The sequence below is a fragment of the Neolamprologus multifasciatus genome, chromosome 22 (assembly GCF_963576455.1).
Source record: "Neolamprologus multifasciatus chromosome 22, fNeoMul1.2, whole genome shotgun sequence".
Taxonomy (NCBI): Eukaryota; Metazoa; Chordata; class Actinopteri; order Cichliformes; family Cichlidae; genus Neolamprologus; species Neolamprologus multifasciatus.
The window spans coordinates 16,276,724-16,289,163 of NC_140459.1; the positions used below are offsets into that span (position 1 = coordinate 16,276,724).

Sequence of the window (12,440 nt, forward strand, 5' to 3'; positions counted from 1 at the left end):
TGATAAGATGCACAGTCATGTGTTTACAGTTCCTTGGACTTTCCCATTGTTCTGAGTGTAGGTTTATCTAAAGACCTTGCAGTAATTAAACGTTTTTATGATGTCAAAAAGAAACTACCAGTTGTTCTCTAATGAAAGGTTAATAGGCATTGGCCTGTAAAGTTAAAAGCCCCAAATTACAATAACGTCCATGCCTCTGATCAGTGGATGTAAAGCCAAAAAGTAACTCAGACCTCCATTCTTCGTACTGGCCACCAGGGGGCGACAGCTGTGATGGCAAAAAAACAAACAAAAAAAGCCAAAAACAAATTCCAGCCCTGAAGAAGTCTGAGAGAAACTAGCTCTCAAACATGATCTCCGTTAACATGTTGCTGTTGACTTTGTGGTTTCTGGGACTCATTTTATTATTATAAAATATTAGGACATTTAAAAAACAAAAAAGAAGCTTTTTTCAGAGAGCAGAATTATTCAGACATTACGGTTTCACAGTAAGACCTGCCCCTTGATCATTACATCCAGTTTTGAAACACCAATGACAAAAAGACTCATCATAAGTTTTTAGAACGGGACTAAATAAACTAATGGATGACATCACGACAGCTGCATCCATCTTTTATACCACCTATGCTTCTTAAAAGGCAAAGCTATATTATTTCACCCATTGTTCGTTGGTTTCATGTCACCAGGTCGTCTCTAGTTGTTTCCTGTAACTGTTTTACTTTTCAAAGATGAACATAAAATAACAAAACCCGGCAGACGGTAGAAACGTGTGCTTCAGTATGTGGCTTACATATTACTACACCATGGATTTTCAATAGTTCTTCAGCTGCTTTAGTTTGGTGCCACCCCAGTCCAAAAATCGTAGAAAGGCTCCTGGCTTAGGGAACTATAGAAATAGAATTTACAAATGGCAAGATTTTTGATTTAACCTCTGTGAACCACACATGGATTTATTGAATTTTCCAATAAGATGATTCGATCTGGACCAAAGTGGTCTGTCTTTAGAGAACTCCATAGTTTACAAAGAGTCCAGTGCTTTGTACACACACTGAAGAACACATCAATAAACTAATCAGTAATAAGAACTCAGTTTACTCAATATACTCCTGAGCTTTCACAATGTGTGCACATCTTACTGAGAACTGAACACAGAAGCACAACACTGACATCAACCCTGGTTTTATAATTACATGGTATCATATCTGTTAAAGATGATGTCACCAAAAGTTCCCCCAACCTCACTGGCCTCACTGTGGTAACCTTGATACTGTTCTTGATGATTAAATATTTTCGCCTAATCATCATGATAAGAGCCACACTCATGTTGGCTGTTGGACTTTGCTTGGGTTTGCCCAGCTGGCAGACAGAGCAGCAAGGTTCAGCATCCAGTAATGTTTTTTTTTTCTTTCTTTCTTTGTCTCATCCAATCAGATCTCAGTCTGACAGGAATGCATCATCACGCTGGGCTATAAGAAGTGTAAGAGTCCTGAGTGAAGCCACCATTTGGTCCACATTCTCCTGCAGCACAGGTGAGTCTGATTTATTTTCTAATAGGTTTGAATTAAAACCTTTTCTCTCCTTTCCCCCAAAAAGCCTTAACTTGTTTATATTTTCTGAGACGTGCTGTAAAAGTGCACCTCGTAGTATGTGAAATGTCAGCATTTAACAGTGACGTGAGGCAGAGCTCAGGGGCAGCAAAAGTTTATTTAAAGACAGGCATTAAATAAGCCAACTCCTACAAACATTTACTATGCTACTTAAATGCAATAATAGAGCAGAACACAATATAAATGCTGGAAATGTAAAGAAAATGACTTTTAAAAGTACTCTCATGTGTAAGATTGATCCTTAAAGTTATATTTTTACATAAAAATCTGGAAGAGGCACTTTTTATGTGCTTTAAGTAAATTATAGCATTTCTTTTGCTAGTTAACAACCAAAGAAGCAAGAAGCTCATTAAAAATAAACAAAAAAAACCTCATTCCAGTTTCTACCCAGGTTGAGCTTCAAGGCTTAATTTTCTCTGTGATAAATTATTTCAAAGGTTTAGAGTATATAAGCTATAATCACTGACTGCTGAAGTTTGAAAAAATACACAAAACATTGATTCTGTTTCCATGTGACAACAAGTCAAACCAGGATTCCTAGACAATACCTTTGTCATTGACTCACCTGATTAAACATGGTGTGGATTTTGTGGGTGACTTCAGGCAAATACTGCTTTTTAACATCTAACGCCTCAAGCGCACTGCTCACCAAACGTTATGTGTTGTGCAGGTGTAATCTAGTCAGCAGTCATGAAATTCTCCCTCATTGTCGCCGTTGTCGTGCTCGCCCTGGCACAAGGTATGACCAGATTTTGACATTTTTGTTAAATATCTATCGGGGGGGGGGGGGGGGGGGGGGGAGTTTAAAAACAAACAAAACACTTTATTTCTTTTCTTTTTTCCAACAGGAAGCTTTGCACAGGATGCCTTAAATCTTGACAACCTCAGTCAGTACTTTGAGGACCTGAAGAACAAAATGCCTCAAGACCTGGGTGAGATCATCCGCAACCCAGATCTGGTGAACCAGGCTCGGTGAGTAACCAACTATCTGCAACACGTCTTCACACGCACGTAGACGTGTTCAGAATGATTAAAACTGGACTTTGTCCACTGTTAAATAACCAGCCAACAGCTCCTCTGTGCCTCTCAGTGATAACGTAATCATGCAAGGCAGACCAGACCCACACAATAACCCTGAGCACTGCGTGTGTGATAGAGATGTTCTTATCTCTTTGTGTTTTTACTAGATGCGATAAGTGCAGGGAAGCTTATTGTAATAACAGATTAATAGACTAGTTACAGTATTTATTTACAATTACTTGGCATTTTTTTGCATACAAAAATGAAATAGTCATTAATATGTGATCATATAAACCAAGCAGTTTGTAATCATGATTATCAAGCACTTTTTTAAATAAAATAAGATTTATTTATATATCACCAAGATGCTTTATACTATAAGGTGAAGCCCCTACAATAATAAAGAGAAAACCTCAACAATCAGATGATCCCTCTATGAGCAAGCACTTGGCAACAGTGGGAAGGAAAAACTCCCTTTTAATAGGAAGTAATCTCCAACAGAACCAGGCTCAGAGAGGGTCAGCCATCCTCCGTGACTACTGTGATTAATATGCAGTACAAGTAGCTGAAATATGAGTATTTCTACCACTCATACTTTACATGTATTTATACCTAGATTGTCAATAAATGAGAGGTGTGAGCATGTAAAGAAGCCTGCCAGTAAACATGGCCGGTCTAGCGCGTTTCTGATTTCTAAATGTAACAGTGAGTCATTTTCTACCCTAACAGGACTTTCTTGGAGGAGAGGAAAGCCCAGCTGGAGCCTCTGGCCGTTCAGATCCAGGAACAACTGAGGGCCGCTTCCACCAACATGGAGGAGCAGCTCAAACCTTTGGCCACCCAGTTGCAGCCCATGTTTGAGAACCTCCAGAAGCAGGTGGAGGCTATGGTCCAGACGATGAGAGATCAGGCCGCTGCCATCGGCAACTAAATGAAAACGATCAGCTTCTCTAGCAGACGTGCCACCACATCACCATCTTTTGTCGTGGACTGAATTCATACAGCTGCTTGTGTTGGATGGCTGACTTGACATCAGGGAGCCTAAAAATGTGTTTCAGTGCTTGTTAATGTTTGACTGTTCCTCCTGTCACAAAAGCACAAATAAAGAAAAAGACTTGAAACACAACTTGTGTGGTGGTTTCATAATGTGAACTAGTGATGCCTCAAATCAAGCATGTAACAGACAGACACTTGTTTTATTATTTGTTTTATTCAAGCAAGCAAAGGTCAGGGGAAAATTGACAACAACAGAGTCCAAACATTCAAAAAAGAAATTGATAAAATGGCAGAAAGGAATGCTTTCAATCTTTTTTTCCACAGAATTCTCCTTTAAAACACCTCAAAACTGAGCATTTTTTATTTGAACTTTTTCCCTTTTTTCCTCTTTTTTTTCCCTCTTTCATTCAACAAACCAGACCTGATGTTTCTGTTCATTGTAGGCCTGGCTGGAGACTTGTTTTCATTGTTATTTTTTTAATATATTATTTATTTTCTTTTTACTTTGTTTTGTGTGTTTTTCAACTTTTTCCACTGTGAAATTCTTTTGTCCATCGGTGAAGCTGGTCTCAAGGTTCCACACTCCTGTGGGGAAAAAAAAAAGGAAAAAAAGTTATGTGACGTTTTCTATTTACAAGAGGCTCTAAATTAAATGAAAGCACTAGCCTCTCCTTGTTACAGCAGCTCTGAAAAGTCATACCTAGACACTTGGGACACCAGCTGAATTGGTCACTGTCTTCTGGGCGGCCTCCTTGGCCTGATGAGCCTGCAGTACAGCCACAGCCTCATCCACCTAAACACAGTAGGTCACCTAATGTTAGCAACAGCGAGCACTCTGCTCTCCTTTTTAAGAGGAAGACTCTTAAAAGAATTAACTGCCTGACATTGTTGATATTAACTTGCGTAAGTACTGACCTTGGAGCGGAGAGACTCTGGGGACTCCAGCATGTGGAGCAGCTCCGAGTTGTCGATCTCCAGCAGCATGCCTGTGATCTTGCCTGCCAGGCTGGGGTGCATGTTCTGGATCAGTGGAAACAGACGCTCACCTATTGGAGGGGCACATAAGAGATTTAATGACAGGATGAACAAAGAAAGGCTGTGCCTGTACTCAGTACTACTGCTATAGTTAGGCTAAGGCTACATTTAGTCATGGAGAGCTGCTACTAAACCTTACCCAGCATCTGCTTCTGCTCCTGAGGAGGAGCAGCAGCCAGCATGGAGGCAGTCAGAGGCTCCTGTCCCTGGACGTGGACTGCAGGCTTTGGGAAGATCAGAAATAAAAAAATTTAATGAACATCCCAGTTTTTCCTCAGTTGTAGGGCAGGAAAAAAAGCCATTAGTTCTAGATAATGAGCATTCCTACCTGCTGCATGTTAACTTGTGGCTGAGTGTTCAAGTGCTGTTGGGTATTGCGAACTCCTGCTGCATACTTGTACTGTGGTACTCCACGCACGGGGGTGGCTGCTGCGGCAGCTGCAGTGGCTGGTCGGGGGCCCATGGTTTGAGCGGCTGAAGGGGGGAAAAGAAAAGTAAAAACAAAAAGGATGAGGCATTAAAAATAATAACTAACAAGCAAAAGAGTCACAGGATTCAACTGTGTGTGGACAGTGGTCAGTGGACTGACCCGACTCGCTGGGTGGTCATCATGCGGGGCACCTGGGAGGAAGGCCGCACTGTGCTGAAGGTTTGAGGGCGAGGGCCTGAGGGACGTATTCCACCCGACATGTTCTGGAAGTCTATGGACAAATAAAATCAAACTGCCATTACTATCCCATTTATAGTTCATTAGTTAAATTTATTCAAGCCCAACACACACTCCAGAAGGTGCATTTGAATATTTTAGCAGCACAAACATCTCATTCTCATTTCAGCTCCTTTTCATACTTGTTCTGCTTTCTGACCAGATAAAGTGAAAAGTATGTAAATGAAAACAGCTTTATTGGGAATTTGACTATATTAACAAACAGTGCTGTCTCTGAACATCTCTAAATGAGCCATTCAACTGAAGTAGACTATGGACACAAAACGCAGGTGGTCTGCTGATTTTTGCATAATTGGTGAAAATAATAGACAATCTGTATTTTACATAATAACATATCTTTCAAGTCTCTTTTAAAACAAAAATAAATATCAACACAAATATTACAAAAGGACAAACTCTGAATACTCACGCTGTGGTCGAACATTTTGGGTGGTCCAGCGTGGGCTCGGGCGGAGCTGGGCCATCTGGCCAGCAGCTGGGTAGTAAGCGGCGCGGTTCTGGGCCTGGGGGATGGCTGCCATGAAGTAGCCGGACGGCGGGGCGGCCTGGTACGGGTTAATGACTGGATTTGGCACTGCGCGCACACTGGCCATGCGCTGCATGTACTGGTTGGTCAGGTGGGCTTGACGCTCCTCTTTCCTCTGGGCCAGGGCCACGTACAGCGGCTTGGTGGCTACGATACGGCCGTTCATTTCTGTCACAGCTTTGGTGGCCTCCTCTGGGGACGAGAAGCAGACAAAGCCAAAGCCTTTACTGCGCCCTCCTTCCATCATCACCTTGAGAGAGAAGAGAAAAGGCATTTAAAAATACTACATTGTCACCAACTGCCAGTATCATAATAGAGAGCATTAAAAGATCATTAGTGCCAAGCTCAATAAAATTCTATTATCAGTCCTACCTTGGCACTGGTTATGGTGCCGAATGGCGAGAACTCCTTCCTCAGACGTTCGTCGTCTATTCCATCGTCAAGGTTCTTCACATACAAATTAACACCCTGCAAATAACCAAAAGTAATCTCGTACCTTCTTATAAACATTACATATACAAACTGATCTCCAGCAGGATGTTTTGTCTGCAGCACATTTTTATTCCCCAGGATCCACGGTGAAGGAAAGTGGGGCCCATGAACTACAGTGTCAATGTTGCAGAGCCATTTTGGCCAGTGCCAAGCCCACCAAGGAGGGAGCACTGAATTTGACAAAGCTGCGGTCTCTGGGCAGACTTGTCAAGAAGAAACGAAACCTGGTAGCGAGTCATGCGGTCTTGCTTCATCTGCTCAATTTGCGCTTCAGCTCAGTCTGTCGCTCCAACCTTCTTCTGGGCAACGGCCGACATACATAAGCTTGCCATTCATCTCCTTCCCGTTCATCTCATCCACCGCCTGAAGAAAGCATGAAATCGGGTCAAGTTTGTGAACATTTTCTGGCGGATACGAGGTTTACTTTTTTTGTTGAAAGAAATTAAACGTGGCTCAACCTTTTGGGCGTCCTCGTGTCTTTCAAAGCTAACGAACCCAAACCCTCGAGACTTTCCATTTTCGTCCGTCATGACCCGGAATACTCATGGCATTACCTAAGAAACAAAAAAAAACCAAAAACTTATTGCCTTCCTTTTTTCTTTTTCTTTTTAAATACCTCTTTATGCCAACACTGGAGCAGTTGAAACGATTTTAAAGTTGGGACACGCCGACTTACCGTATTTACTGAAGAGCTCCCTCAGCTTCTCATCGTCCATCTCATCGCCAAAGTTTTAATGTAGACATTTGTAAACTCTTGGCTCGGGCACCCAACTCAGCTTCGCGCTCTTCCGAGATTTGAAGCGGCCCACAAACCTGCATTAAAAGGATATTTTAAAACTTACAAGTGCATTCATTATGGGGGGACGGTAAAAATTAGTACAGTTTAATTACTGCATACTTGTTATGACTTATTTGTATATTACAGCTATACACTTTTATCACAAACAAACTTCATCAACATTGCACTGAAAAATCCAACACCGTTGGTTAACATGACTCAGCAGCCTTCAGAAATTATACGCCCAAACACATGGAAGCCAGTGAATACATTCACTTACACTTTCCGGTCATTGAGCAGCATGCCATTCATTTTCTCAATGGCTCGTTCAGCCGCCTCCTGAGTCTCAAAATGCACAAAGCCGTAGCCTTTAGAGCCATTCTCGTCACAAACCACCTTACAGGAAGAGAACACATGCAGCTTTTAAAAACACACACACAGACACAAACATGCAGCAACAAGTATACTTAACCTGAACAGTCTGTAGGATCACACTCACATTAAAACATTGTTATTATATGGTCATGTTATTGTATTAGAATGTACAATTACACTGCACATCTGTTTATATTGTTTATTGGTTGTGTATATTTGTGTCGAACTATTCTGTGTACATATATTGTTTAAAAATTCTGCATTTTATTAATTTTGAGTTATGCATTTTTCCAGCGATGATATGTTGAATCTAATTTGTCTCACTGTTACCTTTCTAATATTTACTGGCTTTGCAGCCAGTTTTATCACGAAAAGTATATCCTGAAAAATAACCTGCATATTAATGGTTTGTAATAACCAATTAGAAAATCTAAACACGGTCCTATCTTTCTCTGGATCCAGTGCGTCACTTTGCCTCCAAACTGACTGGTTCAGGGATGCTCCTCCTTATAACCCTTTTCCCTCTACATCTCCACATTACCATGTTGCAGCTACAGATCCAAATTGACGCGTTTTTCATCTTTCGTGACGTGAGGAGTGAGTATTCTGGTGTCAGCAGAAAAGGTGAAAAAATGTGTTAATGGGAGAATGCTTTTCACAACTCTGAAGCACATAGTCTCTAGTAGAGCTCTTGCATGCGAATACAATCATACGACCTGCTGAGCCACCCCCACCTCTGCTTTCAGGTTACCCGTAACAAAAGGGAGAGAAAGGGGCAGAAAAGCTTTACCTTGCAGGATAGGATGTTGCCAAAAGCGGAGAAGGTGTCATAAAGAGCCTTGTTGTCAATGGACTTGTCAAGATTCTTGATGAAGATGTTTCCCACGCCGCTTTTTCTCAGTGATGGATCACGCTGCGACCACATGATGCGTACAGGCTGCCCCTTTATCACGTCAAAGTTCATGGTGTCCAGTGCACGCTCAGCTGAAGAGAGACAGAGAAGGGGGGGTTAAATGAAATGATTAGCTCTGAGTCATCCATTGTGTTTGGGTGTGATAGCAACCAGCTGATATGCAGATTAGTCTTGAGAGGGGGTTTGTGAAAAGCTGTTTAGCAAACCAATGTGAGAAAACTTGATTTACAAGATTTTTTTCCCCTGAGCCATTTCAAAGAAATGAAAACAGCAGGTAATTCTGTAAAGGTGTTAAGGCACATTAGCATGTGTTAGTCCTCCTGGTATTCCTTTCAGGTATCATCCCTCAGGGCAGCTTTACAGTAGGTGCTTTAATTGACTTCCTTCAGTTCAAACTGGTCCTTCTGGTCACAAGTACATCAGCATATGTACATTAGTAACCTCTTGCTTTCTCCCCACTGAGAGCAGCAGCAAATATTACATCCTGTGCATTAATTGGGGGTAACCTTAGTTCATCTGCACCTTAATCTCAATATTAAACCCCTCTGGTGCATATAGATGCTGTCAAGCATCCCCACTAGTTTCCCCAAACTTAGATAAATAAACCTGAAGACGTTGCTGTACATATGCATTTCAACTGGCAACAACTTTAAAATCAGAAAACATCCTACAAATAAAGTGGGGGGGAAAACACAAGTGGAGTCAAACCATTAGGTAGATATGAGATGATGGAACAACATCTGAACAAACTGAAACATGGGCAAAATTCTGGCCATCACTGTTGAAGATTAGAAACATACTAAAGAGTCCCTTTCTCTTTGCTCAAACAGTGTTAGGCAGAAAACGTTTATAGAGGTGGATGGAGGCAGATTTGTGGCCTCTAGACAGAAAAGCATTTTGCAAAAAAAAAAAAAACTTGCTTGAAAGTTGATTTCTGTTTTTCTGTTTTAGTTTTTCTGTGAAGCACTTTTGATTTTTGTCTTGAAAGGTGCTATACAAATAAAATTTTTACTTTACTTACTTATTTTTCCCTGATGCTGATAAATGTTCACACCACCACTTCTAAACTGTTGTCTAATCGTTTTAGGGGTATGAGTTGGGGTGTTGTCCGCACAGAAGGGAGATAAAAGTGGACCAAGTATTCGCTCGGCAGCCTGCAGCACTGCTACATTACTGGGGAGGGCTGGGCGGACTCGGTGCTGCTACGCCACTGCTGGGAGGTTCACATGAGGAGACCCTACCGACAACATGTCGGCCGCAGTCACGTGTAGTAGAAATAGGCTAGCTCTCACTTGTCACTGATTTCTTATAAAGCACATTTTTTCAAATGTTATATTTAATAAATTACTTACCGTCCGCCGGTTGCTGGAAGTTTACATAGGCGTATCCCAAGGAACGCCGGGTGATCATGTCCCTACAGACCCGGATAGAGAGGATTGCTCGGCTGGGCTGAATTTCTCGTACAGCATGGGCCTCGGTCACATCTTGATGCAGATCTCCGACGTACAGGGAGGCCATGGGGTACACTGGGAAGCACTGGGGTTCATTTTCCCTTGGCTGTGGAGGCTAGTAGAATAATCGTACGAAGCTATATGTCCTTAAAGAAAAAGTTTGCGACGATGAAGCCTCGGTTTGTCCAACGGTCGCTAGCGTCACGACGGTTCGGGGCAGAACGTGATACAACCGTTGACTACAGTCAAGTCAGTTGCAGTGTTTTCGGCTAAAAGAATTTATAAGACGGAGATGCTAAAATGGCAAAACGTCGACTTCTTATTGGCTTAAAACTGTCATTCAAACCTGACATGCAGAAATAAAAGCAAATATAGCGGTACTCTGTCTCGCTACGGAATCAATAACACGTCCACTAAAAAAATTCGATACGTTAGGCAGCCCCTGCTTGTACGTTACCGTCCAGTCCTCGAATTTCTCCTCCAGCTTCACCGACTTGTTACAAAAAGAAAAGGAAACGAAAAAAAACGATTTTTTGGCGTTTTTTATGTTTTAAATTTTTTTTGTATTTTTATTTTTTATAGAATGTGTGCCGAGCGAGCTCAGGAGCACACGCGCACTCACACAGCACTGACAGCCGGGGTTGAGGGGGAGGAAGTCCTCGGGAAGTTGTCTAATATATACTAGTGAGCGCGTCACCGAAATGGACCAATCATCTTTCCGAGATTGTTGGCGAGAGCGAAAGAAAAAAAAGATAACAAAGGGGCGTTGACCACTACTCTACGCGTGATGATGAAATCATGAAAAACGTTTTGTTAAATCCTCAAAATGCCTGATTGTGCCCACCAGAAAGCTCACTTGTTAAGTGATGATGCAGAAAATCGAGCTAAATTCGCGCTCTTTAGTATCTACTGGCGGGAAAGGCAATGCCCATATTCATATACATACGTGCAAAACTCCTAACTGCTAATCAGTTTTAACACTGAAACTGCGATAGGCATGGCTGAGACACCCCTCCCTCATTTGGCAAGAGTTTGAGGTTATTTAGGACTTGTGATATGTAAGGGTTTTAAGGGTTTTTAATGTGCCCTTTAATACATCACTATCTGCAGAGGGCAGTGTTTTCAGTCCAGGAAGCATCCATCTCTCGTCAGACCAGTATACAACTGTGTCTGGTCTTTAGTGTTAATTTTGCACCTCAAACTGCTTTATAATTCTTCTACAGGCAGTGATAGGATGAGAGTACAAGGTTTTATCCCCTATAAAGGGTGAAATATGACATGCCATTCAAATTGTATTCACTTCAGCCACCTAAAATCCCTTAAATCTTCCATAGGAATTAATTGGTCAAGTAGCAGCTATGGTGCAGATGCTCAAATACACTCTAGTAAGTGTGAGCGCTTCTATAAAAGCAGACATTTTGACATTTATGTGTGTGAACACAATGCCACAACTAGGGCTGGGTATCGTCACTGATTTTTAGAATCGATTCAAATCCGATTCACAAGGTCCAGAATCGATTCGATCCACGATTCGATTTAATTGATTCGATTCACTTCGATTTGAATATGGGAAATTTTGACAGTCAGAAATATTATAATTCAGATTAGTACATTTACATATTTTTGTATCTATAAAAAGGAAGCTGACACACGCAAGACTTTATCAAAGGTGTGAGCGTCACAGCAGATGCCTTTGTGTCAAAGTAGCTGAAGATAAAACACAGAAACACATGAAGGTGATTTTTCCTGGCCTGGGATTTTATAAAAATATTCTGCAGTACATCAAAAACGAAAGAAAACCATTAATCAACACATGAACGTTACCTCTGAAGTTACAGCGGTTTTATTAGAGACATGGCTAAGCATTTTGCATTTTGCATAATTTTAAAAATTTTAAATTTGTTCAGCATTGAACGGCAGAAATTAGGTTTTCTTTTCGGAAGTATATAAAACAGAAAAAAAAAAGTCGGCCGATAGCGCTGTAAATAGGGATGGGTATCGTTTAGGTTTTATCCGATACCGGTGCCAAACCGGTACTTTTGAAACGGTGCCGGTGCTTAAACGGTGCTCAAACCGGTGCTTAAAGAATGGAGAACACAAAAGTGGTCCAAAAACCTCTCATGTTCAGCTGTTTTTTTGTAAAAAGATAACAATGTTAGCCTTTTCTGCAGCTATGGGGCATATATGGTATCATTCTTGGCTGGAAGCAGTGCTTAAACAATGGAAAAAAACACAAACTTTGTCCAAAAACCTCTCATGTTTAACTGTTTTCCACTTTTTCTTTGGTCATTTTAGCCTTTTTGGCCAGGGTGAAGGGAGTATCTGCCATCAAACAAGAAGACAGCTGCATGTAGCTATGATGGTGTTTGCTGTTCACCTTACATGCATTAATGTAATAACGTGGTTAGCCTACTCAACGTAAATTACACACGAACAACATTAAGCTACTCACGCTGAGAAGAACGGCTGCTGCTGCCATCATCATCCGTCATCATTTCTGCTACACTGGCAGGGCTAGGG

The 12,440-nt window shown here is 41.5% G+C and overlaps 2 protein-coding genes, 1 long non-coding RNA gene, 1 other non-coding gene and 1 pseudogene across 5 annotated transcripts; 2 read left to right on the forward strand and 3 right to left on the reverse strand.

Moving 5' to 3' along the window:
- Positions 1 to 1,437: 1,437 nt before the first annotated feature.
- LOC146493210 (type-4 ice-structuring protein-like) lies at positions 1,438 to 3,753 on the forward strand. Its single transcript, XM_085148314.1, has 4 exons — positions 1,438 to 1,529; positions 2,278 to 2,346; positions 2,456 to 2,579; positions 3,357 to 3,753. The coding sequence occupies exons 2-4, from the start codon at positions 2,298 to 2,300 to the stop codon at positions 3,556 to 3,558; spliced, it is 375 nt and encodes a 124-aa protein (XP_085004440.1). The 5' UTR covers positions 1,438 to 1,529; positions 2,278 to 2,297; the 3' UTR covers positions 3,559 to 3,753.
- A 65-nt stretch (positions 3,754 to 3,818) lies between these two features.
- On the reverse strand, positions 3,819 to 6,689 carry LOC146493211 (polyadenylate-binding protein 1A-like). Its single transcript, XM_085148308.1, has 9 exons — positions 6,628 to 6,689; positions 6,284 to 6,379; positions 5,795 to 6,161; positions 5,239 to 5,359; positions 4,987 to 5,122; positions 4,798 to 4,882; positions 4,539 to 4,669; positions 4,324 to 4,416; positions 3,819 to 4,208 (listed from the first exon to the last, which is right to left on the reverse strand). Exons 1-8 carry the CDS (start codon positions 6,655 to 6,657, stop codon positions 4,324 to 4,326), a joined length of 1,059 nt encoding a protein of 352 aa, XP_085004434.1. The 5' UTR covers positions 6,658 to 6,689; the 3' UTR covers positions 3,819 to 4,208.
- On the forward strand, positions 5,020 to 5,955 carry LOC146493212 (uncharacterized). Its single transcript, XR_014871880.1, has 2 exons — positions 5,020 to 5,122; positions 5,239 to 5,955. It is a non-coding gene; the product is annotated as an uncharacterized LOC146493212 (long non-coding RNA).
- LOC146493213 (small nucleolar RNA SNORA5) lies at positions 6,452 to 6,593 on the reverse strand. The gene has a single exon (XR_014872158.1). It is a non-coding gene; the product is annotated as a small nucleolar RNA SNORA5 (small nucleolar RNA).
- A 15-nt stretch (positions 6,690 to 6,704) lies between the features above and the next one.
- LOC146493214 (polyadenylate-binding protein 1-A-like) lies at positions 6,705 to 10,588 on the reverse strand (annotated as a pseudogene). The gene is made up of 6 exons (XR_014871879.1): positions 9,822 to 10,588; positions 8,347 to 8,540; positions 7,462 to 7,577; positions 7,080 to 7,216; positions 6,862 to 6,957; positions 6,705 to 6,766 (listed from the first exon to the last, which is right to left on the reverse strand). The product of XR_014871879.1 is annotated as a polyadenylate-binding protein 1-A-like (transcript).
- Positions 10,589 to 12,440: the final 1,852 nt, after the last annotated feature.